General features: G+C 35.6%; 4 protein-coding genes and 1 long non-coding RNA gene across 11 annotated transcripts in view; 2 read left to right on the forward strand and 3 right to left on the reverse strand.

Moving 5' to 3' along the window:
* rtknb (rhotekin b) overlaps positions 1-1,943 on the reverse strand; it is a 23,795-nt gene extending 21,852 nt beyond the window's left edge. Inside the window, exons 1-2 of one of the 2 annotated variants that reach the window (XM_043221939.1) lie at positions 1,913-1,943; positions 1,300-1,399 (exon numbers count right to left, since the gene is read on the reverse strand). In XM_043221939.1, coding sequence (XP_043077874.1) covers positions 1,300-1,359 — 60 coding nt within the window. In that variant the 5' untranslated portion in view covers positions 1,360-1,399; positions 1,913-1,943. Of the gene's footprint in view, positions 1-1,299; positions 1,699-1,912 lie in introns of those variants that run through there. The other variant, XM_043221938.1, reaches the window with a different exon arrangement.
* A 629-nt stretch (positions 1,944-2,572) lies between these two features.
* On the reverse strand, positions 2,573-15,116 carry zgc:162472 (uncharacterized protein LOC553495 homolog). Of its 5 annotated transcripts, none has more exons than XM_043221171.1 (28): positions 14,981-15,116; positions 14,187-14,449; positions 13,171-13,858; positions 12,240-12,352; positions 12,043-12,105; positions 11,782-11,952; positions 11,539-11,672; positions 11,358-11,452; positions 10,907-10,961; positions 10,658-10,798; positions 10,388-10,561; positions 10,191-10,254; positions 9,666-9,828; positions 9,456-9,565; positions 8,680-9,058; positions 8,365-8,484; positions 8,126-8,162; positions 7,478-7,570; positions 6,750-7,368; positions 6,412-6,548; positions 5,654-5,793; positions 5,265-5,548; positions 4,918-5,065; positions 4,798-4,831; positions 4,616-4,690; positions 3,880-4,270; positions 3,454-3,679; positions 2,573-3,366 (listed from the first exon to the last, which is right to left on the reverse strand). In XM_043221171.1, the coding sequence occupies exons 2-28, from the start codon at positions 14,441-14,443 to the stop codon at positions 3,277-3,279; spliced, it is 5,001 nt and encodes a 1,666-aa protein (XP_043077106.1). In that variant the 5' UTR covers positions 14,444-14,449; positions 14,981-15,116; the 3' UTR covers positions 2,573-3,276. The 5 variants fall into 5 exon arrangements, with proteins under 5 accessions (XP_043077106.1, XP_043077107.1, XP_043077105.1 ...); XM_043221172.1 differs by having other exon boundaries at positions 2,573-3,363; positions 10,388-10,564; XM_043221170.1 differs by having other exon boundaries at positions 10,388-10,564.
* Positions 15,099-20,295, forward strand: gtf3c5 (general transcription factor IIIC, polypeptide 5). Its single transcript, XM_043221177.1, has 11 exons — positions 15,099-15,447; positions 16,036-16,234; positions 16,559-16,757; positions 16,890-17,088; positions 17,454-17,558; positions 18,544-18,658; positions 18,981-19,061; positions 19,466-19,554; positions 19,649-19,731; positions 19,831-19,973; positions 20,073-20,295. The coding sequence occupies exons 1-11, from the start codon at positions 15,250-15,252 to the stop codon at positions 20,231-20,233; spliced, it is 1,572 nt and encodes a 523-aa protein (XP_043077112.1). The 5' UTR covers positions 15,099-15,249; the 3' UTR covers positions 20,234-20,295.
* On the reverse strand, positions 16,915-23,717 carry LOC122326355. Of its 2 annotated transcripts, none has more exons than XR_006247471.1 (4): positions 23,579-23,717; positions 23,230-23,373; positions 21,672-21,746; positions 16,915-17,053 (listed from the first exon to the last, which is right to left on the reverse strand). It is a non-coding gene; the product is annotated as an uncharacterized LOC122326355 (long non-coding RNA). The 2 variants fall into 2 exon arrangements; XR_006247470.1 differs by lacking the exon at positions 16,915-17,053 and adding an exon at positions 18,511-18,641.
* On the forward strand, positions 21,653-27,739 carry LOC122326353 (bile salt-activated lipase-like). The gene is made up of 11 exons (XM_043221176.1): positions 21,653-21,748; positions 22,995-23,142; positions 23,238-23,357; positions 23,638-23,835; positions 24,473-24,603; positions 24,750-24,857; positions 25,150-25,264; positions 25,492-25,678; positions 26,439-26,642; positions 26,728-26,925; positions 27,489-27,739. Exons 1-11 carry the CDS (start codon positions 21,680-21,682, stop codon positions 27,670-27,672), a joined length of 1,662 nt encoding a protein of 553 aa, XP_043077111.1. The 5' UTR covers positions 21,653-21,679; the 3' UTR covers positions 27,673-27,739.
* Positions 27,740-27,992: the final 253 nt, after the last annotated feature.

The raw sequence follows: 27,992 nt of genomic DNA on the forward strand, positions 1-27,992 counted from the left end.
AAGAATCTAACCAAAAGATCAGATAATGTGGACCGTTTAAGAGCTGACTCGGACTGTCAACTGATAATGTTTGGGTTCATAAATAGTTTGTGCAGCTGTGTACTTTGATTTGGGAACAATTCATCTTTTATTTTTTAAACGTGACATTTCTTGGACGATTTCAGTGTAAACGCGTCAATTGTGATGCATTATTTATAACGCATTACAAATTACATGCAATTAAAGAAAGAAAAAAAAAGAAATATATTGAACAAGTCAATAACCCGACTGCTTTTATGACGCCTTTCGTCATTCACTTATTCACATTCATTATTGACAGAACAGCCCAAAATATTCGTTAGACATTTCCTTTTGTGTGGCGCGAGGTTAAATAAAGGTTTAGACTGACATGAGAGCCAGTGAATGAATGCTGGGCTGTATCTATAAATGTTCAACTAAACAAAAGCACTCGCTGAAGATTGATCTCGGCACACTTCCAAAGAATAGGACGCGCGCTATAAACTATTAGTCCCTCACTAATAGTAGGTTAAAGCATGCTGGGGCTTGCGAGGATGACAGCGAGCATTGTCTATTGACTCGATATTCCCTCGGGGGCATGTCTGAGAACGATTTCAAACAGGCTTTTGTCTGTTTCTAATACATAAAGACGTCAAATTGGCTCATTTTCGCAACTCTAAAATCCTGCCAGGAAGAAAAACTGCCTTGTAAAACAGTCAATGCCATTGTCTAGTCATAAAAGATCTTAGATGTAATGGTAAGAAAGTTTCATTGCTCTAATTTGTCTACAAATCACTTTAAACTTTAAATATACAAGTGTTGCAACAGAATGGCCGCTTCTTTTTAAAATTATTATTATTAAAACTGTATGCTTTGCAAACTGGACGCATACCGAGTGCAGAACAATATCAGTAATACATGATATATTTCAAACGATGTGACGTAATGCGGTCTGATCTCCACAGAGATCATGCAATAAATGATTACATAACTTGACAATAAATTTTCATCTCAAAAACACAATACAACGGCCACTAGACTGAATGGAAACCTAATGAAAAGTTGGTTCACCCATGTTCATAATATAACCATCGTCTCCTTTGTAATATTTCACTTCTTTTAAAGCAATTTAAAGAGAGAGAACCGTTGCAAAAGTTCACATATATACAAATCACAGCCGACAACTAACTCCCCTCGGTCTCGTGGGATATGAATGAGCAATGCTGAACAATGGAGAGCATCTTTTTCAGCAGCGTTGTGGCGGATGTGCGCCTGCGCAGGTGTGTCGCTGCGGCTGCTCACCTGTGCGGAATCCTCTAGCACGCTCAGGCGGAACCGGCCTCTCTTCACCTCCATCTCCATCGCGGATCCACGGGCCACGGTGGCTCTGGAAGTTTGGTTTCTGCAGAACATGACTGCTGTGGGTTAAAAATCACAACTCAAGCGACCAACCAAAGCGTTAAAACAAGCACGGACCCCGTCCCGAATGCTTAAATATGTCTGATAATAAAAGCGCCATTAGTATAAAATCCTAGTGGACATGTTGCAGCAACTATGGATAAATAGGGTGTGTTTTTCCCCCGAGTTCGTGGTATGGGTGGCGCTTGAAGTTTTGAACGCTCGCCGAAACAGCGCCACCATTATTGTGATTTAGTGAACATAACTTCGGCAGGCTGTTCAGTGTTATCCCATCGCGCAAAAGGTTTGATTCCGCAAGGGCGCGCATAACGTTATCGGTTTATTAAACGAATCACCCCTTCGGACGTATCCATATTTTAGCGAGGAAATCGGATCGTTGGAAACATCTGCAACTTAAACCTTATTATATGTTGATTCTAATAATTATGCGGATTAACAACTGACATCTACAAATCGAAACAAGTAATCTCATTAAAAAAAAAAAAAAAATCCTCACGCTGTAAATACGGCCCTTTCTGATCTGCGCTGACAAAAGTAACAGGAACCACGTGTTAATGACGTAAACGAGAGGCTTCGCGCTTAAAGATGACACACAGAAACTTTAATTATACAATTACATTTAAAACACAAAGTTACAAATCGAAATAGAAGACTATTAACTCCGTTTGCTTTAAACCAAAAAGAAAGTCCGTTACGTGTTACATTTAAAGGGGCCGTTCCTCAAAAATAAATATTGTGACATTACATTATGTTTCCCTCATGTCGTTCCAAACCTGTAACGTTAAGATCATCGCTCATCGTCGAAACACACATTAAAGTATTTTTTTTTAAATCTAAGAGCTCTCCCTGCATAGACAGAAATGCTTAAAAAGTTGGTAATGGTGAAAACAAAATTAAAATAGTTAATGTGTGTAGTCAATGTGCATTTTTCTGCTTATAAACAAGAGGGTGAGTAATTAATGACAGCGTTGTCATTTTTTAGGTGAACCATCCCTTTAATTCCAAGTAATATTTCTGCACAATTAAAGCATGCTATTCATTCACAAGGTAGCTTCAAAATAAACGAGACTATTAATGAGACTATTTTTATTTTATGAATATAATTATCAAATTTGTAATTTCTAAATTTAAATTATTTCTCATATTCAGACATGAAAATTGTTTAAAATGCAACTTTTACAACATTTTTATTAACATATTTACAGATACATACAAGAGAAACATTTGCATACAAATATGAAAAACATATGAACAGCATAACACTAACATAAAACAAAGATTTACCTTTGCGACTAAAAGCTGAATATAAAAATGCTACAAATAATGCGGAGTAAGGCTAAAATACAACACACAGACAGCATTGAGCCACACAGACCGTGCTTATTTAAAATGGAGGTTTGTTTCAAAGCTGCTCTTTAAAAAATAAATTAGGAAGAAGTCGCTTTCAAAAAAGCATACAAAAATGTTGTTTTATGAATTAGCAAGGCCTTAAAGAGAAATAAACATGTTTCTTATTCATAACTGAAAAATAAAATGCACAAGGTAGAGAACAACAACAAAAATAATCAGTTAGGCTCAGATCAGACTAAGTATAATACAACTTTACATAAGAAAAGAATAAAACAGTATCAAAAACAACTGAATTAATACTTATTTATCCTTAAATAAAATTATAATAACATAAAAGACATTATGTCAACTGTTACTGAGGTACGTTTTCGCTGCATCTCTTCAGGTGTGGTTCTTCTTGATAAAAGTGTCCTGGGAAAAACTGCAAATATTCACACGTCTATACACCCGACTTATGTCGAATTGAATTTCTGTTTAGTTGTGACTGGTTCGTTATTCCAACCACTGGCCTTAATCCATGTCTTCTAGTTCATCAACCTCAGTAAAGATGTCACTGAAGAAGTACTTGGAGACACTTGTGGGTTCTTCTTCTGAGTTCTGCTGAGTAGAGAAAGATCAAATCCAGTTTTATTATTACAAATATAGAAAGTGACCACAAAAGTACTGAAATGTCTGACCGTTTGATACCTGGACGACAGACGCAGTGCTGGAAGCAGGGGTCGGTGAGGGTTGCTTTACTTCAGAGTTGGTTGCGGTGGTAACAGGACCAGCTGCTATACGTTTTCTCTCAGGACGTGCGGTGTTGACTGCTGGTTTTGGGGGGCCTGGTTTGGCCCCTCGATGAGCCGCTGGGGGCCCTTGTGTGCTCTTAGATGAAATGAAGGACAGGAACCCTTTGGGTCTTCTGCCAGGTCTATTGGAAAACATCCAAATGAACAAAAATGGATCATAACATCTAATATCAAAGCCAATACGCTCTTTGGAGAGTGTGCACTAAAATTTGGTGACATTAAGCCTTTTTAGAAGGATTTTTTTTTTTCCAAGATGCAGGTCCGAGTTATTTTCTCTAAAGAATCACATTTAGCTTTAAACACAAAATGTAGAGCCACCCACCTTGTAAGCGGTCCACTCGTGGCAATAGGAGCGATTTGACTGACACCTTTCGAGTCCGATCCGCTAGCCAACCCAACTGTCTCTTTGCCTGAGAGGTCCACTTTTCCCATGATGCCCTGGGAGGAACCCTCCTGGACAGACTCTCCAGAGAGAGGTGAAGGAGTATTATCGCTAGTCACAGAAAGGTCTGTAGAGATGTCAGAGATGGTGGCTGATATCGAGTCGCCCGTTGATGAAATGGCAGCGGGTAAAGTTTGCTCCGGCACTGATTTCGTCTCTCGTATTGAAATTGGTAATGAGGTAGTCTGTTTAGAGACTGCTGTGTCCTCTTTAGCATCACTGTCTCGAACGCTCCTCCGTGAAAGGGGGATGGGTTTAACTTGCAGTTTTGCTAAACAGAAGAAAGTGTGTTAAATCAAAAACACGCTTTAAGTTACAAAACATTCTTTGTAAAATGCTTTTCTTCTGAACTCCACACACAACAAGACAACTGTATCGGTAATAATCTGAAATGCTATATTAGTATGATTTCTAAAGGACACTGAAGACTGGAGTAATGATGCTGAAAATTCAACTTTGCATCACAAGAATATATGAAATTAAAATAGATAACAGTTATTGTAAATTATAAATCATATTTTAAAATAGTGCATTTTTACTGTACTTAATGTGCATAAGAGACTCATTTTGAAAACGTAAAACTTACTGATAAAAAAACCTTTGAGTGCTCCCTTACCTCTCCTGGTTCTCTCAGGTATTTTTCTTTTCTCATCATCAGTCCCCTCTGCCCCAAGGCTTTCCAATCTTTCCTCTACGAACACATAAAGAAACTGGGTTATAGGTAGTGCGATGCATTAAAAATGAGCATATATGGTACAGATTTGACATCTGTTAAAAACGGGCTGGAAATGTTCTCACCGTGATGTTCTGCCTGACTCTCATTTTTGGTAATCTAGAAAGGAAATGATCTCATTATTAGTCACATGTCAGAATTCAATCAAGCATTTATGATGCTTAAAGTCAAGACGCATGTTTTACCCCCGAAAAGGTTGCCATCTTGAGTTTCAATTCTCCTTTCCTTGATTTGCCCCCGTCTCCCTGTTCACTTTTCTTTCCCTCATCCTCTGACACAGGAACTAAAGCATCTGTGATCAGAAGGTGAGATACCTCCCTGCTCTCACTAGCACTGAAATTAAGAGGAATGGGGAAATATAATCAAGCGCAACGGGTAGAAAATGGAAACATTTGCTAGTAAGACTTAAAACTGCATTTATTTGGATAACAAATTCTCAACAGGCCAAACCATTCTTATAACGTTCTACTAATGTTTATTTAGCTCTCTCCAAGTGTTTATGGCATCAGATAAGAGTTTAAAGCAAAGGCACCTTTGACCATGAGAATGTGACTCAGGCGTTGCTGCAGGTGGGAGGAGCTCTGTCTGAAACCCCACCTTCTCATCTAAAGTGGGTGGGATTTCTGTGAGAGACAGTATAAAAACAGGTTCCTCAGGCGTCAGACACATGTCTTCTGATTCACATTCAGGATGATTCACAGAGTTGCCTTCACAAAATTCCTCGGGATTAACTGTAATGTTCTCATCCAGCATGACCAGAGTTTTCTGACTCGACGCGGTTTCAGAGACAACAGGCGGGGTGACATCTTTAACCGTCTGAATTACAGAGACATTACATAAAACATTTATTATTTATTGCAATAATTCCACCTATTGAGCATTAAAAAAATGCATTTAACACAAGTTTAACAGATATTTTACCTCTGCTGAGTCAATGCTCGATGCCCCCTCTTGGTGAGCTGTACTTTTGGATGCATCAAGTTCTGTGGTAACTACAGCATCATCTTCAGGACTTTTAGTGATCATGGAAGGCTGAGCAGCAGATGACTTCTCATTTAATACTGCAAGAAAAACATATTTGATTCTGTCTTAAATGAGTTTGATAAATGATTAACTTATACGTTGACAATAAAGCACAGTTACACACAATATTACACAAAATTCTTTGAAGACTGGATGATAACAAACATTTTAAAATACGGAAAAAAATAATTTATACAAGGACTAACGCAGACTTAAAAGTTTTACATTTTCAGATTGAAATTGTTATTATTGTTGTGATTACTATTATGAGTATTAATATTTAAACAAGCATATAAATTAAACAAAAATAATATTACAATAATAAATTAATTTAAAAATAAACATTTTATTAAATGCTTTTTTAAATTATTTGAACAATAGTATAAATAAAAAAGTAACATTTTCTTAAATATTTTTTAATCCTATATGTTTCATAATTAAATGTTGTTTTTGTTGCATCAATGAATCCCATTTCAACTAAATCAACTATATATATATATATATACAAATATATATATATATATATATATATATATATATATATATATATATATATATATATATATATATATATATATATATATATATATATATAATATATATATATAATATATAAATATTAAAATAATATTTAAAAACATAACTGTGGTTGTTACCTAGTGTGGATGACGTTTCACTGCTTTGTGTCAGTGAGCGTCTGGATGTCTGAGCCAGGTTTGGTTTAGGTTTGGGTCCGCGGTACCTCCTGACAGGTTTAGAGGGCTCAGCTGACGAGGTCTGAATATCCTTCACACTGAACAACAACATACAGACATTGTTTAGACAAATACTAAATCATTGCCGTTGAAGGCGTTGGGTTTAGATATTCAAGGAACCATTAATATGTAAACGATATTTATTCATTTAAAAAAAGTTCATTTAAAAAAAAGATGAAACACTGACTAACATTATGAGAGAAAAACTAAACAAATGGGCCCTATACCAATTTTAATACCTTTTAGTCAGCTGTGGTTCTGATCTCTCTCCTTGTTCTTTTATATTTTCTTCTGTGATTATATCATCACCATTCTTTCTCTTCAGAGATGATACAGATCCGTTATCTTCTTTAATCAGTCTTTCAGATGATGTATCTGGCTGTAGTATCTCAGGGTGGATGGTAGAGGAGTCTGGCAGACGATCCACAAGAACACAGTCTTCTTGCATTGCATTTTTATCCTGTTCTGTGGAAGATGGACCCTTAGAGATCCCCAAAGATCCTGTGACAAGTTCTGAAGAGATCTGTTGCTGTGGAGCTTGTCTGGTTCTGAAACTTTGACCAATATTGGGCTTGGGCTTGGAGAATCGACCTCTTTTGCTTGGTGGAACCTGTGACTCGTGTTGAATGGGAGCCAGATGAGCATCAGTTGTCTGCGATTTGATTGGTTCTTCTTTCTGGGTGGGGGTTTCTTCAGCGGGGGGCTCTGGAATAGGAGTTTCACAGCTCAAAAATTCACCTTTTGTCTCTGAATCGCAGCTTACAAAAGAAGAGGACATGATGGCTGTTTCTGTGATGACTTCCTCATGGATGACCTCTTCATGTACAATGCTTGACTGTTCAACAATATCGTTTCCACCTGAAAAAGATTTTGATCAATCAATCATCTTGATTGGATTTGAAGGAGGAAGCTACCCCTAACCCTAACCGAAGGAAATTGGAGGGTTGAACTATAAAGTTATTCTTACTTGTACAGGGCATTTCTGATGTCTGGATCATCTGAGCCGAGTTCCCGATAGTCAAAAGAGTCTGAGCGGCTTCATTGTTGATCTCTTTACATACTGAAAGATAGATGTAGACATAAAGTGGTGGGTGATATAAGCAAAATATAAATCAGAAAATATTCTTAAAAGATATACACACATTATACATTTATTTATTATTATCTAGTGTAATATAGTGTAGGACCAACACTATTTATTAATTAAAATAATAATGTAACAGTCTTCTATCAATGTATTTTTTCATAATTTGAACATTAAAATTAATTTAAATGAAACACAATTATCATAAATAAATATTTTCTCAAATCCAAACATATATTATTATTATTATTATTAACAATTTTATTATTACAAATTATGAAAATGGTAATTAAATTATTATTATTTTATTTATTTAATTTTTGGTTTTTTTATAGAAAACTGCCTTCCATCTGTGTATTTTTGCCCAATTCAATGTTGGAATATAAAATTTCAATGAATACTGGAGACCTTTTTGACTACATATATTAAATAGACACATATACATGGTTAATCCATATAAAAAGTTCTCTCAGTGGCAGTTCTCTTACATCTTGTCAGTTTTTATGAAAGTTTGAGGGAGTTTTATCTTACCCTCCATGTGGTCTGGGTCAAGAAACTCTATGACATCCTTCAAAACAAATCAAACACAGATTAGTACCAACTGCAAAAACATTACAATTCCAAAGTGTAGAGACTAAATTCAATTTCACTGCAGATTACAAGACAAAGAAAATGCATGTGCATTCATGATACACTGCAGAACTACCAATGAGTAAACAGAGGACGCGTCAGATGTGACAAGGGACAGAGATGATGTTGGTGAGACTTACAACAAGAAGGTCCAACTGATGTTCACAAGGGACAGGGCCAGCAGGCACCGTGGAATGATCACAGGACATAGCATTCTGGGATGCACCCAAGATATCAGGCACATTCACAGAAATGTCCAACTGGCAGACAATGTGAATGAATCACGAAAAAGAGGAACGAACAATGAAAGGTGGTGAGGTTATATGACATGATATGCGGCAAAACAAAAATAAACTCACTTTTTAAAAAAAAACAACAAGCACACTGATGGCAACAATATGTGATAAAGGTGGTCCCACTAGTGTCCTTTCTGTTATGATAATACATGAACATACCTCTTCCATGGTTTCTACCACTTCTGAATTAACAGGAGGTAGAGGCCGTAGACTGAATGGCACAAAAGCCTGGTTTTCCTCTTCAGGATTTGAAGGAAAGTCTTCCTGGCTCAGGACAGACTCTTCTAATTTCTCTTCTTCCTCCTCCTCATCCCCGTCTTCAGTTCCAGAGGCCAGTAAGGTCACCAGTCTAGATTTTCCCCTCCTAGGCATGCCCTGTTTCAACCTGGGACCTGGTTTTAACTTAGCTCTACGGCCAGGTGCCTTAGCGTCCTGACCACGAACGTTGGAAGACACAGGAAGATCAGAGAGCTCTTCCTCATCATCCTCTGCCGCTGCCTGTATTACATGCTGAGAGAGCTTAGGGATCCTTCCTGACCTAAATAAATGAGAAATGATCATTTGCATGGCAGCCAAATCCAAAATCACAGAATAATGCCAAAAAGATAACAATCATCAAAAAGAAAAATAAATGAATTCAAACATCAATCATACTTATCACATAATTCTGGATCTATTCTCAATTGAATCTGCATTGCATTTAAAACTATTTAAAATAAAGTATGGCAATAGAAGTAAAGCTGCAACAAAATAAAATATTAGTCATCAAATAAAAAACAAAGGCAAAGCAGAGTTTCAGTTAAAGTGCAGATATTACTAAAACTAAAAATAAATTGTTTAAATAATTGTTTAAATAAATTTTTAAAAATCCATAAAATTGTTCAAACTAAAACAAACATTAATTAAAAATAAAATCACTACCCACTTACACTTACCTGGTTGGTTTATTGAATATCTGTTCTTGTACAGCACTCAGGTCAGGTTCTTCCTCTAAATCGTCCAATTCAAGGAGAACTGCAGACTGCTTCTTCTCTTTTATAGGCACCTGCAAAAGAGCAAATTGATACAAATTGTTAGATAAAACTTACTTTGTAAAGTAATACACTTATACACATAAAACTATCGCATTAAAGAGAAAACGTCACCTTGGGGGACTTGTCCATTGTACTCTGCTCACCAGCTGAGGTCCCGTTCTCTTTGCCTTTGTGCACAGGGCGCCTGTTCCCCCATCTGCAGCTGAGGTCTGGGACAGGTCTCTGAGGTCGACCTTTCAGCTGAGCCGGTTTAATAGCAGGACTATTGTATCTACTGGAAAAAGTTTCATTTTCAGCCCCCAAATCTAATAATATTCTACGTTATTCTCCTTTTTTTAAAATTAAAGACAATGAATCATGGTTTTCACAAAACAGCGACAATAATAAAAACATTATTTTGCCAACGAAAACTCAGTGTAGATCCATGCAATTTTAAAATATATTAAAACATAATATTGTGAAATAATATTTCACAATATTGTTTTTCTGTATTTTTAGAAAATAGCTTAGATGATCATGAAAGAGACTTCTTTCAAAGACATAAAAAATATAATCAACCCAAAAAGTTTGAAAAGTAGTGTACATTTAAATGCACCTTTAGATTAAATAAAGTGAGAACCTTGGATTAATTCATACCTGTCATCTTGTGAATGGCCATCAGAAGTAAGATTTTCATAGTCCTCAGCTTTATCTATTTCAGCTACAAAAGTGAAATAAATAATAATAATAATAATAATAATAAAATTTCAATAAAACATAGCAAAGTTTCATTAGGCATAGGCTGTGATTTTTTATTCATCTCAACTTTTACAAGACTGTTGTTCCTTGCATACCCTCTCCATTTGTCCTCTTGATTCTCCTGTCTGGAGTATTCGTCGTCCCTCTTCTTCTGCGTTTCTTTGGAGTGGTATCACTTCCTCCATCATTTGAGAGGTCCTCATTCTCCTTTTCTCCAGCCACCACATCGCTGTCCGAATCTGATGAAGACTCCATTTCCTTCCTTTTAGCTGCTGCATCAGAAAATAGTGCAGTTGTCCATGAGAATTTGCTCAAAAATCTGAATCATAAACATGTGGACAAACTCGACTTAAAAAAAAACTGACCTCTCACATTCCTTTGGACTCTCCTCTGTGCTTTAGCCAACTTGACAAGCTCTTTGTTTTTGTTTTTCTTATTTTCCTCCTTTTTTAAGATCTGCTCCATTAATTTTTTGAAGAAATCTAGATCCAAACGCCGTTTCTCCTCTGAAAACATACATCAGTTTAATTCATTTTCAACCAAATCTCTTCAAACATAATTTAATAAGGAGCCAATTTCATTTGTAAAAATGAAAGATGTAAAAGGTCACTTACTGAAAGCTTTATCTATTCTCCATGAGTTATTTCTTTCCTCTTTCTTGAACTTGTTCTAGAGAAATAAAAAGACAAAAAAAGAAGACGATAATACGGTGAGCTTTTATTTTGCACCAACAAATTAGCATATTTGAATCATTTCTGAAGGATCAACATGTGATACTGAAGACTGAAAGTAATGATGCTGGAAATTCAGCGTATCATCACAGAAATATATATATATATATATATATATATATATATATATATATATATATATATATATATATATATATATATATATATATATATATTAAATTTAGCATAAGATACTTAATTCAAAAACATAAACTTTTTTTTTTTTTTTTTTTTTACAAAATCCAAAGTTTTAAACAAAAGTGTAGATAACGAAATCAAGTGCTATATCAAGCGTGATTGTTTAGAGCACAAAACACAAAGATATTGTGAGCACCTTAATCTCTATTCGACCACGGTGTGGAAACAGCTGACCAATCATGGAGAAGTCTGTTCCCACCATGCTGATGGCCAAGTAAAACATTTCAGTCTCTGGAATAGTCAAAGAAAGAATCCCACATAAATGAAATGTGCAACACACTTTGGATTAAGAGATGCATTTTGACTTGACTTCTGACCTCCATTGGACCAGGGTTTAGTGTAGGTGCCCTTTCTAAAGCTGGAGTAGGTGGTGGTAGAGCCACGTTCAAATATGGGATCTCGGTCTTCTGCCGGATTGGGTCCTTTTGCCCTTGACACCTGGACTGTTAAACTACACACACAACAAAATAAAAGCTGTTTAATAGTGGAAGTTCACCTTCTCTAGGTATTCTCTAGGTACTACATTTCTCGGCAGCACAGCTGGAAAAAGTGCCTCTGACCTCTCCTCGTCTATAATCAGAGAGCCGTCCTCCGCTACCTTCACCCTGGGCACCAGAAGAGGCTCTTCCTCTTCCGGCTGCGTTTCTTCCATTCTTTCCTCGTCTTCTTCATTACCAACATCTTCTACAACTGTCTCCTGAACTGTTGGAGCAGCTGGAGTCTTAGAAGACCTGAAGACAAAATCATAATTCTAAACCATAAACGAAATAACTATATCTAATAGTGGCATCAATGTAACAGACAAGAGTGATCAGGCTTACGTTGGTGTAGGATAGTCATCTAATACTGTCTCTGATGATTTCTGCTCTTCTTCTGTGAACGACCTGTACAGAAAACCAAGACAGAACTTGATATAATTCAATGCATAGGAAAAGACTGTCGTGATAAAAGACTGTCACAGCATCGCAAACTTCTAAATGCACTTCTAAAACATAAAAGAATTAGCAACAGCACATACTTCATTGGGTTGGAATCAGGCAGGTAATAGATCAGCTCTCTCATGGTCATTTTGGTGTGGTCTTTGGGTGCCTTGCGTTCTTTGATTCCCATCTTGGGTTTCTTCTTGTCTTCCTAAATGTATACATTAATGGAAAGGTCAGAATTTCATTAAAAAACAACAAAAAAAGTATATATATATATATATATATATATATATATATATATATATATATATATATATATATATATATATATATATGATCCATCAGCACTTATTAAACTAAATTAAAATCCTATTTAAGCTGGGACTAAACTTATCTATACCAAGAATATTAAATGATCAGGATTCTATTTAATAAAAAATATACACTACTGTTGATATTTTGCTTACATTTTGAAAGAAATAATACATTTAGCATTAAATTGTTCAAAGGTGACAGTAGAGAAAGGTGACAATGTCACTAAAATATATTTTTAAATAAATTCTTTTAAAACTCTTTTAAATGTTCTATTAATTGAATCCTGATTTTTTTTTAAAAATCCCAAAAAATATAAAGTAACTGATTTTAACATTGATAATTATAAGTGGATCATGTCATATTGAAGACTAAAGTAATGGCTGATGAAAATTCAGCTTATAATCACAGGAATAAATTACTTTTATTTTTGATTAAATAAATGCAGGCTTTCTTGAACAAAAGAGACTTTGATCCTCTATTTAAATAACATTATTTACTACATCTTAATATTCCCACATGCAACATGCCTAGACCCAAACATGACTTGATTATTTTTGAGTATGATTTTATGGTTTATTCTTTATCCAGATTTTAAATATTCAGAACTAGTTGCCAGTGTTTGTTGACAGCTTTTCTGACATAAAAAATAGAGCACACCTAAATACTGAGATACAAATTCAAACAACAAATTAAAATAAAACACATACAGACCTTTTGTTTGTTCATTTCTTTTTTAAGAAGTTCCCGAAGTTTCCGTGCCTGAGCTAACCTGACTATGTCTGCTGGGTCGTTCAGAGATTTCAAGGACTTAAGGATCTTCGATGGTGTCTTAAGCTTATGAAGTCTTTCTCTTAAGAGATCCATTTGGTTCTGTCCCGGAGACAGCCCAGAATCACTCTCCTGTTGTACAACCACATCTTCCACAGCAGGAAGAGCTGGAGGGTTTTCATGAACCAATACGGTATCAGGTTGGAAAGTAACGAGGGGATGTTGAGACTCCCCTTGCTGGACAGTCAATGGCACAGGAAAATCCCCCAACCCCATTTCCTTTTGCATCTCTTGGTCATCCTGCTGTGGGGCTGCAGGCATGGACTGAACCTTAGCCTGTCTGCCTCCTCCAGAAGGTCTCCGTCTTCCAGGAAGCCTGGGGTTATGGACAGGTGCAGGTATCTGAAGGGAAGACTGCTCTGATGCAGTGGGGGTTGAGGTTTCAGGTTCACTGGGTGTTACTGGTTTTACAGGGGACTTGGACGGGGATTTAGGAGTTCTAGAAGAGGCTGGAGAGGATCGTGGTTTGGCCAGGTTGGGGAGAGCTGTGAAACGTTTCCTCCTCTGAGGCCCAGAAGTCGCAGAGGTGCTTGCTGAATCCTGGGCATCAGAACTTTTAGCTGCTGCATCCCTGTTATGAAGCAAATAATCAGTGATAAAATAGGCAACATCTTTTGCATGACATAATATTCCCAAACATTTTTTTAAGGAACAGACCATAAGCAGTTTGTGGTAAACTTCAAGCAACCTTTATCCTGTGGTGTGACTTTGTTTTACATATTTATGCAATATTAACATAAAAGTAAACATAACGTAAAATAAACGTAAATACAAAAAAAAAAAAAAAAAACCTTTCCTGATGTCTGTATTCCAACTGCATGATTCTAAATAATAAATAGACAAAATGACTCTAATTAAATGTAGTCAGCTGTTTATTAAACAGAAAGTGTCACACTCACTCTTCACGTTTAGTGGTCTCCAACTGGTCACTAGAACAGCAGCTCTGAGACACTTCCTTATTGGACAGCTCCGAACTTGCTACAGGTGGGTCAGTGTTCAACTTATCAACTGTGACCTCTGACCCCTCAGATCGAGTGGAGTCAGCAGAAGCCTGGGGAGGCTGAACACTATCTACAGATGCATCTCGAGAGCCGGTCTGAACTCGCCCTGCGGGCTTTACATTGGGCCGAACACTGATTCTCGATCTGCGTATCATCGTTCTCTGAGGGAAAAGCACAGAGGATAAATATTATAAACTACATACATATACATTCACACATATATATCCATATGAGTACAGTACACTGTCATGCTAGTTAAAAGCCTTTCAAGGTGGTCGCTAATCCGATGTAATGTAATAGACTAATGTATATACACACACATGCATACATATGTGTGTGTGTTTCTTTAATTAACAATAACAAAACAGAAACATGTGACAACTACAGTGGCGTTTACAACATTTCTGTTTATTGCATCAACTCTTTCAAAAACATGTGCTACTTTAAATCACATTTTCATTTCTAACTTCGAAGCACTGATATATAGTTTACAGCTTCTCACAACAATTTTCTCTTACAGAGAAGTATTTCGATCTTCTACAAATTATTGTTTTTTTTCTCTTCCGACTGTCCAGTGAGAGGGTCCTGTCCAACAATGTCATTAACCTCGTTTGCTGGACGATTTATTAGAGCAACGTTGCTTTTTACCAAAACACAACGACACTAAAGCTGTGGCACCATCATAAACTTACTTTATTCGGTATTCCAGGGTGATTTTATATTAATAGCTTCAACGGCTCACGTCCTCCATGCTTGCTGTGGGTTACTGGGCATGCGCACTGTGAGGTGTCAGGCCCGGAACGAACGTTCCTTCTCCTGAGCTGCAATTCCACCCGGATGATTTTCACAAGCGGACACCTTCTTGTACATGCTGTTTACCAAGGCACTCTGTCAAAGAAATACGCAATTCAAAAGATGTTTTTTTCCTCATGCATAGGCGTAGAACAACAGTCGTTTTAAAATGGACCCGGTGATTACAAGCAATCCGGCTTCGTCAAGCACAGATGTGGGAGAAAGCCAGGATACAGCTGTTGTGTCAGGCAATACAGCAACACTGGCCCTGCCTGACACTAGTTTAGTGTGTGTTGAATACCCGGCCGTCGTCAACAATGTGGACACAATGCTAAAAAGCATTGGAGGCGAAGAGGGAGTGTCAAAGGTGGTTACATTCTGCTTTAAATTAAATAGATACACGGTTAAGAATGTGTTCAGTTAGACTGTTGTTGTCATGGAACAGTTACAGTGTTGATTTGTGGTTGAGCTTAGTCAAATATTTGTTTATTAGATTATTGTAAAGTAATTTATGCTCTTGTGAAATCACTTTCTTGTTTTAGAATATGCAATGAATTTAATTTGTTACTTAGGTGTATTCATTTATTGTATTTTTGTTTCACTTCATGTAATTAAGATTAACCATTTTAATATTGAACTTTTTAATAAAAAATAATGATGATCCTTCAAATTATTCTAATGAGCTGATCAAGACATATTTATTAATATTATTATTAATGCAAATAAAATGTTTGTATAGTCTTTTTTTTTTTACCTTTTTTATTTAGTACAATGTCTACAAGAACAGCGTTTATGTGAGATATTCATCTTTTCTATATTTCAATTTTAATTAATTGAATGCTTCCCATCTGAATAAATCTTTAAAAGAAAATTGCATCGACCTTAAATTGTAAACAGAAATGTCAATGTACACATGTTTACATGTGTGATTTTACCCTGAGATTTTTCCGAACAGACCTATGCAGATTCTTCTAAAAGACTTGAACTGCGTTTTCGGCCGAAGGATCCTTTCTGCCATCCTGCTTATGGGAACCGCTACTCCTCCACCAACCTGCTGCTCAGAGTGCGCCGCAGAACACGCAAAGGAAACAGTGCAGAAACCCAAATCAGCATGGAGATAGTGGGACTTATTGGGACCACATATAAATTTCAAGGTATAGATGTCTACCTAATAGTATTTAAAAAAATAAATAAACTAATTGTATTATTATTTTTACATTTTGATGTATGATTTCAAAAAGTTTTGCTCAGAAATTACTGGTAAATTTCACAAATAATTACAAAGAAGTATTTATTTATTAATTATTTTACTATACATGAACATTTTTACTGTTGCAACTCAACACAAAGTTTTGATTTCATGGGGTTTTAAACGAATAGTCCTGCAAAGGAAGTCATTCTGGTTAGGAATTACGTAAAAGTTCACATTCACTGGTGTGCTGTCTCTTTAACACACACTCTCACCTTCGATTCTTCAGGAATGGCTGACTTCCAGTACCTAGCGACTCACGTCGATCCAGATGGAAACCAGGCTTCTTTGTACGACAAAATAATTTTGCGCAAGCCCGAAAAGAAGGAATTCTACGACAATCCCGTGCCTCTTTTCATCCCTCCTCCTATTTTCTCTCGTCTGGACACGGCTGTGGATTATTATTATCGTCCAGATGTACTGCACAGGTAAGCTGGAGAAAGACTTGAATTCTCACACAAGTTATTTAGCCGCTAATGCAAATGATTTCAGGTTTGAGTTCAGTCGTATGTGTGCTTAGGTACTTTGTTGATTGCATTTCTTGGCTTCCCAATAAACAGCAGGGAGACCGCAATGCAGTCCGTTCTCCTTAAAGATCATCTTATTGCTCCCAATCGAGCTCGCCGTCCAAACAATGCCATTTTTATCAACTTTGATGACAAGACCATACCATCAGAACCTCTAGAAGCTGCAGTGGCCAGCTGGAAGAAGGTCTGTCTCCATGCTAATGATGCAAAGGCAGAGCAGCAACTCAGACAGGTTAGTAAAACGAACAAGCATGTTTTTATTTTAAATAAAAATATTTCATATTCCACTAAACATTTAAAAAAAACATGCATAAAAACCTTAGTGACAAACGTTTGAACAGTCGTCTTTATATATAGTCTGAGAGCGCAGGGAAACTTGTTTATATATTTCTCAATGCTTCGTGGGAGTGGACCATAGCATCTAGGTGAAAGTATAAAAACTATAAACTGCATTTTAAAATAGCTGTCTTGAGCAACTTTTGGATAAACATGGTGTAATGTTATGGGAAAATGCATCTTTATCTTATCCTAACCCCACCTGTGTCCCGAAGCTATTTCATTTGGGAAATACTGATTAATTTGATTTCGCCTCCGCAGCTTTTCGAGAAAAGGCCCATATGGTCTCGCAATGCAGTCAAGGCCAACATTAACATTCACCCTGAGAAAATGAAGCACCTCCTCCCGTATATGGCGTACTACATGGTGAGTAGAGGAAAGTTTATTAGACTTAAATTTGATGTTTCCTATCCCAGCTTATTGCATAATGGTTTCATGTGGCACTGTCAGCTTTTCTCAGTTTGTTAGTATGGCCTGTTGTAATAACGTTGGCTCAACCAAAGCTGTGTGTTTGGGGTGGACTACCCGTTGGTTTGGACTGAAGTCTAAAGTTTGGCTGGTTTTGGCTATCAACCCCTGCTAGTAGATTACGTAACTACACCTTTATGTTGCCAGAAAGTGTCTGACTTCATTGACGGCCATTAGTACCACGGTTGGCATGAAATCTTCACAGATAAGTTTATTTGATTAGTGACCTATTCTAGGCTTCAATTTAATTCAGTCCTAGATTTCCATGTGTATATACTATAAATACAATACTTTAAATTGTATATGGATACTGTAGATCGCTTAAATGTCACAATTTTGCATGCTTTGAGAACAAAAATGTCTGTGTCGAAAAATATTCTATTATTTATATCTTCTTTCACTGATATGGATTCACCTGGAACTACTTTATAACAAACCTTTATAATTTTTTTCTTATTTTGCATATACTACATACTAAGCCATACTTTTCTTATTATCGTTATTAGTATTATTATAGTGTTGGATATCTCAACCATTAGCAAAAACAAGTTTAAAACCAAAAAAAAACTACCACATACATACAAATCGCACTCTCATATGCACAACACCCGCAATTATAATGACATCATTTCAAATCAGTTGTCCTTTTTTTCAGCAGAAGCAGAACAACTATAAGAAAAAATATTTGATACATAGGCAAATCCTGAGGAAATGGTGCAGATGAAAAATATTTATGAAATGAAATGAGGATGACATATTAAAATTGCAACAACTGCTGGTTGCACAGAAAAAATAAAATAAAAAAACTACAATGAAAATATGTCAATAAGGACACACAAGGGATATCTCCCAGTCTTACATGAAAATATATTTTTATGTGTAGTTAACAGGGCCGTGGAGGAGTTTGTGGGTCAGGTTTGGATACGATCCTCGAAAAACTGCAGAAGCAAAAATCTACCAGGTTCTAGACTTCAGGATCCGCTATGGAATGAAACACGGTGAGCGATCACAAACACATTCATAACAACCCTAAATGTGAATTATTCCTGGACACTAACTTCTTATTGCTATGAAGAACTGTCCATTAGTTCACAGAACCCAATGTGAGTATGAATAACTAAATTTCCATCACCTATTTTTATGCGCATTTTGGAATATTGCATAAAAACCTTTGACGCATTGGATGGAAATAGTACTTGCAAATGTTTTATGTGATATTAAAGTCTTGCGCATAAGTAACATTTACATTTTTGGATGGAAACATACTGTAGTTACTGACAATACAACTAATTCCAGTTTTTTTTTTTTCTGTCTCGCTAGGATTTGGTGTCAATGACATGCCAGTGAAGCCCAAAAGAAGTGCTTATCATTACAGCCACCCAACCAGTATCAACAGGGCAGGTACACAGATGCAAATGTCCTGGCACACCACATTCCCTTAAAGTGAATATTCATATCTCCTTTATTTAGTTGCCACCCGCCCTCTGACCTTTAGAATCCTTGTGAAATTCACCATTCAAAGGTTTGGGGCCAGTACGTTTTTAAAAAGTGTTGCACCTCTGTTATTTATACTTAAATATGTTATTTATTCCTCAAAGATGAATTTCTTGACTTGGTCCTTCAGAAATCATTCTAAAATGCTGATTTGCTGCTCAAGAAGCCGTTCTTACTACTTTAAATGTCCCCTATTGTCACTTTAGATTAATTTAGCGCGTTCTTGCTAACCCTAAACTTTTAAATGCCTGTATAGTAAATTGCAAAAAAACAAAAGGATGTTCATAGTGGCGTATATTTGATTTCTTTAGTTCCTCAACCTGCTTGTGTGACTGACATCACTCAGGAAAGTGCTTCCTCTTCAGGACCCAAACCCGCCACTGCCAAGTACTTACTAAAGGTATTTACCTCAGTGTTTTATCACCGTGCATTTTGCCTTGAGTAACAGCTGACGTCTCTAGGGTTAAACTAATTTTGTGGGATGTTCTCTCCAGGACTCTGTCTACGTCTTCAGAGAGGGAATGCTTCCTCCATACCGCCAGATGTTTTACCAGCTGTGTGATCTGGATGTAGAAAAGTAAGAACTTGCCTCCTCATATTCATTTTTTCACTATACGACCTATCGTCCCACTCTTCCTGACTTTGCAGCTCTTCTTTTCCACTCTTTTTTTTTTAGAATAAAGAATATCATCCATAAGAATGATGGGAAAGAGGAAGTGTGTGATGAGAGGGATGGCTGGTGTGTGCCTCATACAGCCGACGAGCTCAGGAATATCATCTCTGGAATGATCCAACACCAGGTCCGAGCCAACCGGCCAGGTAAAATGAAATTCATAATGCATTGTTGCATATTATTAAATATAATGATCGCAAATGTTGCATTTATTTGTTGTTGTTTTGTTATTATTACTGTTGCAGCTTCATTCACAAAAAAGCCTGTAAGAACTAAATCCAAAACTGTTAACAATGAAGTGGAGGAGGAGGATGAAGATGATGAAGAAGATGATGATGATGAAGAGTACAAGCCCTCTGATGGGAGCGACAATGAAATGGAAACTGAGATTGCAGATTATTTGTAACTCGCCGTTAGTTTTGTCTGTGGCACTTATAAAGGATTCGCTGTGTTAATGTTAATGTAAAATATTATCCTGTTTGGATAATAAACATTTTGGAAACTGAATATTTTTTTAATTTTTATAAAACAGCATTATTATATATATATATATATATATATATATATATATATATATATATATACACATACATGTTAGTATATACATGTCTGTGTATATATATATATACATATTATATATATATATATACATGTGTTATATATATATATATATATATATATATATATACATGTGTATATATATATATATATATATATATATATATATATACATGTGTATATATATATATATATGTATATATATATACATGTATATATATATATATATATGTATATATGTATATATATATATATATATATATATATATATATATACATATATATATATATATATGTATATATATATACGTATATATATATATATATATATATATATATACATATATATATATATATATATATTATACATATATATATATATATATGTATATATACATATATATATATATATATATATATATATATATATATACATATATATATATATATATACATACATATATATATATATATATATATATATATATATATATATATATATATATATATATATATATATATATATATATATATATATATGTATATATATATATATATATATATATATATATGTATATATATATATATATATATGTATATATACATACATATATATATATATATATATGTACATACACACAAGCTTTTATATATTTACTACTGTTAAAAAGGGATAAGTTATGTTTTTATAATTAAAAAATCAAGGACGCATTATTTTGTATAATATTTGTAAAACATTTTCAACATTGATAATAATGGGAAAAGTGTCTTAAGTAGCAAATCAGCATATTACAATGATTTCTGAAGGATCATGTGATACTGAAGACTAGAGTAATGAAAATTCAGCTTTGCTGTCACTTTAAATAATAATATTTCACAATATTGCTGTTTTACTGTATGTTACAGCTTTATTATTAAATGCATTATTATTATTCTTTATTTGTAGTCATCTACTTCAAGGCACGTTTGTAGAGAAAGTAGATATTTTAGAAAATGAATCAATCAGAATAATTTTAGTGGATTGAGTTAATATCTTCAGAACTGCTTTAACAAAAGTCTTGGCACAAATATTTTTACCATTCATAAATACTTCTATGTAATGGAAAAATGTGTTTTACTCCCACACACACAAATTTTCCATGAGAGTTTAACACAACTGCACATATGTTGTCAAATTAATACAGGGGCTGTGTACTTTAAAGATATGGCTTTGGCGCACCTTGAAAAAGAGATATGATTTGGTTTGTTTATAAAAGCAGCAGAGCTGCCTTCAGTGCCACACTTACAGCGACTGATGAGGATGGCGATGCTGGGAGTTTTCATCTCTGTTGCCCTCATCCTGGGCACAGCAAATGCAGCTTCTGTAAGTCAGGATATGAATTGATTCAGATTGATTTATAACTGATGTGTATTTGTGGGGGGAAGAAAAAAAACATTGTATTTAACAGTTTCATAGTTCCAGGGCTCTACGATTGTTTTTTATAATATATATATATATATAGGAGCGCTTATTATTATGAGGATAATAATAATGTCAGACATTTGATGAGGATTAGAGGTGATTTGTAAATTGTTTTTTTTTTTTTTTATTAAAATGTAGTTTAATGTTTTAAATATAAAATTCGAATATAGGAATATTTAATTATTTAAAGTGCCTCTATTATGGATTTTTGAAAATGAAGTTTCATGCAGTGTGTAACAAAGCTCTAAGTGAATGAAAACATCCTGGAAAGATTTAAATCGGAAAGTGCACCGCGTATGAATTTATTGTTTCTCAAAAGAAAGAGTCGACTTTGAATCACTGAAATGAGTCGTTGTCATTGATATGCATTCCCATGCCGTTTTTATGCTGACGTCAACATGAAACATCAGCATATTGCCCGCCCGCTTGTTGATCTTATGGCGTTGTCTGAATGAAAATGGAAATTCATTCTTTGCCACTAGACACACTTTTGGAGCATTAAAATAGCTGTTTCCCCCAGTAAAGCTGCACTTCGTTCACAATTGCTGCTTTATCATTACAGACATGGTGAAATTAAAATGAGACTAATCTGACCAATCAATCGTTTGTGAGTTAGGGGAAAATATATGCATATTATAAGACAAGTAAAGTGTTTTTTTGACATTGCATGCATGTCAACCTGTTCTTGGGCACTCACAAAACCAAAATATGAATACCCATAATAGGGGCACTTTTGCTGCCAGTAGGTGACAGTAAGTCACTCATTTTATCGCTGAATCATTCATTCAATTGATTAATTTGAATGGCTAATTAATTCAGGAAGTTTCATTTAAAACATTTATTAATTAACTGTTGGTTTCAATAAATATCCCATTTGCAAACTCACTTTATCACTACAAGCTGTCACTCTCCTGAAGGTATCACAAACTCAGTTCCATTATGATCAACGCAGTTCTCTATACCCTTTTTATATAATGAGAGGATATATCCGTGATACATTATGCAATGTTGCAAGTATATTAGAAAACTCTGGTGCCCTGGTGACTGAAAGTACCAAAAAGAGATACAATTTTTGCAGAACATGGCTAAAATGCTAAATATGCTGTAATGGAATTTGTACCAAAAATGGACTGTGAATGTGTTGCAGTTGGGAGCTGTGCAAACCGAGGGAGGGATGGTACAGGGAAAAAGTCACAGCGTGGGACTCTTCCGCTATATGGACGTGTTCAAGGGAATCCCCTTCGCTGCTCCACCTGGCAGATTACAGAAACCTGTTCCTCACCCAGGCTGGGACGGTGAGCGACCTGTCTGTTTAAGTGTTTTCAGACACAGCTAGGGCTTAAATAAGTGAGTGTATTGACAATGTCTGCTGCTGACTTTACCTGCACAGGTGTTCTGAAAGCCAACGACTACAGCAAAAGGTGCTTGCAGCTCAATCTTCTCGCTACTGATGTCGTGGGAAGTGAAGACTGTCTCTACCTCAACATCTGGGTTCCTCAGGGCAGCACTGGTAATGCCAACTTCTTCTAATTCACAAGATAATATGAAAAGTAAATTAAAGGGATAATTCACAAAAAAAACAAAACAATCCTGTCATCAACTTTTGAGGAACAAAAAAAAGTTTTATCTATACAGCTGAAGTCAACTGGCTTCAATGTTGTTTGACAGTGTTTGTTGGGAGAATATTGGAGTTTGATTTGTGCACTAGACCTTTAAGAATAATTCATTTACAAATCTGATATCAAATGACTGAATTTATCCTGCGTTGCTTGACATCTTCTCCTTTGCAGTGTCTACCAATCTCCCTGTTATGGTGTTCATCTATGGTGGTGGCTTCCTGCTTGGTGGTGGTCAGGGTGCAAACTTCTTGGACAACTATCTGTACGACGGACAGGAGATCGCAGACAGAGGAAATGTCATTGTGGTGACATTCAACTACCGTGTCGGATCCATGGGATTCCTCAGCAGCGGAGATGCTGACGCACCTGGTAAGAAACTGTGTAAAATATTTCATTTGATTAAAAGTCCTATATATAATACATGCGGTAAAATAAGCAGAGCCTAAAAACACAGTACTAGGAGAAAGTATGAGATGAAGGGAAAACATTTTATTTTAATGGTTTTGTGGCCTAAGAAACATTTTAATTTACTCTTACTCTTAACTTTGTTTTGTGAGCTAACACAATTTCTCAGGAGAATGAAAATAAAAGGTTATTTTTTTCCTCCCAGCATGAAAAAATAAGAAAATTAAAGTTCAAAACAATGCACATATGGTGATGGAAATTATTTAAATGCCTGATAATATAGTTTAAGTTTTTTATGTGTTACATTTTGTGGAAAATCTTGCACTGAAAGTTTTTCTCCTGCTTCATAGTAATTCCATCACACAATAAATATATATAAATGTTCTCTTGATGTTCAAAACACTGAATGTCCTAACATTCAGAGAACATGATGAACAATCAAATAACTTTGAATTAAGTATCTTAATTCATAACTTTGTGAGAACCTTTCCCTGAGAGATGGATGGAGACCCCATACAAACTTTTGGTTCCAGCTGTATTCATGTATGAACTGATTGATTGTAGTATTTGAATGATGACCTGAGCATGTCCTGTTCGACAGGAAACTATGGTCTGTGGGATCAGCACGCCGCTATCTCCTGGGTACACAGAAACATCAGGAACTTTGGTGGCAATCCAGACAACATCACCCTTTTTGGGGAGTCAGCAGGAGCAGCCAGCGTCAACTTCCAGGTGCTGCATAAAGAAAAAATTAAAACCAATTACATTTTATTTTATAGTCTTTGTTGTTTTCGCACTAAATGTGAAGGCAACAGGTTTGCAAAAGGTTTCATTTATTACAATAAGGTTCTAATTTCTTTGTGTCCCATCTTGCACAGATTCTTTCCCCTAAAAACAAGGGCCTGATCCGCAGAGCTATCTCACAGAGTGGTGTTGCTCTCTGTCCCTGGGCTGTCAACAGAAATCCACGACAGTACGCTGAGGAGGTGAGCTTCACCTTCATGAATATCCCACAATACATACATACAGTACTGCCATTTGATATACAGTGTTCGCAAAATCCTTTGTAATTTGTTTACTCTCATTCCCAAACTTACACTTGCTAGTGTTTACTTAGTGAAGTCATCTGTTCTGTTTCACACACAGACTGACATTTCAATGTTTTTTTGTTAGTCAATGATTAATGTATAGATACCACAACTTGGTTTACGCCTACAATTTTTTTTAACTATATGACTTTCTAACTATATGGTTTAATTCTTTTTTGTACACATTTAGATTGCAAAAAAGGTAGGATGTCCTACTGATAGCGGGATGGCTGCCTGTCTGAGGAGGACAGATCCAAAGACCGTAACTCTTGCTGGGAATGTGAAGTTCAGTACATCTGCTTCTCGTAAGAAAATTTACTGGAGTGCATTTTTATGCATTTTGTGCATTTTTAGCCCTTGACATGTTTTTAACTCAATAGTTCAACAAATTTAAATTAATTTAAATTAATTAGATGAGTCTGCTCACATTTTAATTCAGCCAAACGAAATGAAACTCATTTTATTGCCTTAGTTTAATTAGTAAGTAAATGCAATACAAAGTCGAAATATGAAATCTGACCATCTTTTCTAGATCCCATTGTACACAATCTGGCTCTGTCGCCCGTCATTGATGGTGATTTCCTCCCCGACGAGCCTGAAACCCTTTTCGGGAATGCCGCTGACATTGATTACATCGCTGGACTCAATGACATGGACGGCCACATCTTTGCCACCCTTGACATCCCCTCTATCAACAACGCACTGGTGTCCACCCCTGTGTGAGTGTGCTACATCATCTGAATTTAAGGCTTTATGGTGTTAGCGTTAAAGCATCTATATGCTAGGGTACTATTAACACGAAAAATTATAGCAGACCTATACAGACTATTTTTCTGGCCACAGTATATTTACGCAGTCTGTAAGCAGTGCACTTAAGAAAAAACTTAACAAATACATGTTTCGACTTAAAAAACAACAACAACAGTACAACATTTAAGGGGATACTTCGCCAAAAACGTTATTCACCCTCAGGCCATCTTAAGTGTGACCTTTTCTTTCAGATGAATATGTTCAGAATTTTATTTAAAAATGTCTTACACTTTATAATTGCAGTGAATGGCGGTTGAGATTTTGAAGCCCAAAAAAGTGCATCCATCCATCATAAAAATTACTAAAGGCCTTCTGAAGCTGGAATGCCATGCTTTAGTGAATGTGTGTATGACAGTTAGTGGAAGTTAGATATTACGGTACATATTAAAAAAAAAAAATCTTGCACAAATGCATTGCTTTTCTTTAGAAGGCCTTCTTTTTTTGGCCCATTTTTTAAAACCATTTTCAAAACACACTATTCTTCAAATGTTTGCCATTGATAAAATATTTTTTGATGTTATTTTTGAATATATAGCTGCATTATAAGTCTATTCTGATCAATGGTATGCATTTTTGTTGAATAAAAGTATTGTTTTATTTTTTAAACATACAAATAACAAACATTTTCTTCATGGTCACAATTTCAAAATTGCTATTGATTTCAAACAGGGAGGAGGTCAGGACTCTCTCAATTGCCCTGTCTGAATCTAGAGGACCTGATGCTGGAATCGCAACTTATGAGGAGTACACCTTCAACTGGGGAAGCAAACCTAGTGATACGGACATTAAGAAAACGGTTGTGGACATGGAGACAGACTACATTTTTCTGGTGCCAACCCAAGCAACCCTGTACCTCCACTCTGACCATGCCAAGTAAGTTGATCTCATCTTCTTATTTACTTACCTCTAAAATAAAACTGAGCAGCAATATCTTTAAAAACCTTTTCTTCCCCATTAGATCTGGACGAACCTACTCGTACCTGTTCAATGAACCCTCTCGCATACCTGTCTTCCCACTCTGGATGGGTGCCGATCACGCTGATGACCTTCAGTATGTGTTTGGGAAGCCTTTCGCAACTCCTCTGGGCTACTTCCCTCGCCACCGGGACGTCGCTAAATACATGATTTCCTACTGGACCAATTTTGCTCAAACTGGGTATTAAAAGATAAAAATACTTACATTATTATAATACTGTATCCTATGCCACTTTAATGTGTAGGAACAACTTTGAATATAAGTATATATATATTCAATATTTATATATTTTTATATAATTCTATTTTTTTGTGTGTTTACTTTAATTTCAGCTGTGTATAGAATATATTTATTAGTTATGTTTTTAAAAAAGCTCTATATATATTTTTATTTTGGCTTATTATTATATTATTTATTTTAGTTTTTGTTGCTTTAGGACATGAAAGTACAGGATTTCGGTTAAAGTAATAGTTCGCCCAAAAATTTTAATAGACCCCCCTTTTTAAAGAAACTATTTCATCATTAAGACATTTTTTTACTTCAAATCTTTGTTGTAGAAGTATTCACTGGTAAACAAGTAATGTGAGGCAAACTCTCTAAAAAAAAAACTCATCTCACTTGAACGGTGAACCATTCCTTTAAGATTACTTTTATTACAAGTTACACATTTCTTATTTAACTATAATAACCGTATATGTAATTTCTAACTTTCCTTACTTTCTGTGTATCCTTCCTCTTCACAGTGACCCGAACAAAGGTGAGTCCAAGGTTCCTGTGACCTGGCCCGAGTTTGCCAGCAGTGGACATCAGTACCTGGTTATCAACAACAAGATGAACAGCAGCAGTGTGAAGCAGATGTTGAGAACACGTTTGGTTTATTACTGGACTACCGTCTTTGCCAGCTACCCTGGTGTCCAGAAGAACTGAGCGCTACCAACCCGACTAGAGAATCATGTAGCCAAGTGAATATGATGCAATAAAATATGTGATGATCAAAACAAACTGTCTGTGTTTTCTGTATTATCTTGCCATCAAAAGAATGCAATGCTGTTTTGTGCTCCAAACTACTAAGAGCAAGCTTACTGAAAATAACAAAACAGTTTCTATGATTTATGTAAGCTCACAAATCTCCACTACATTAATAGAGATATAGCGATATTGTGGATAAAAGTAGTCATCTAGGTTACAACGCTTGCCCCCAAAGGCAAGGTTTTACATTAATCCCTGTTCTAGGTGTATGATGGTAG

The sequence above is a fragment of the Puntigrus tetrazona genome, chromosome 21, assembly GCF_018831695.1.
Source record: "Puntigrus tetrazona isolate hp1 chromosome 21, ASM1883169v1, whole genome shotgun sequence".
Taxonomy (NCBI): Eukaryota; Metazoa; Chordata; class Actinopteri; order Cypriniformes; family Cyprinidae; genus Puntigrus; species Puntigrus tetrazona.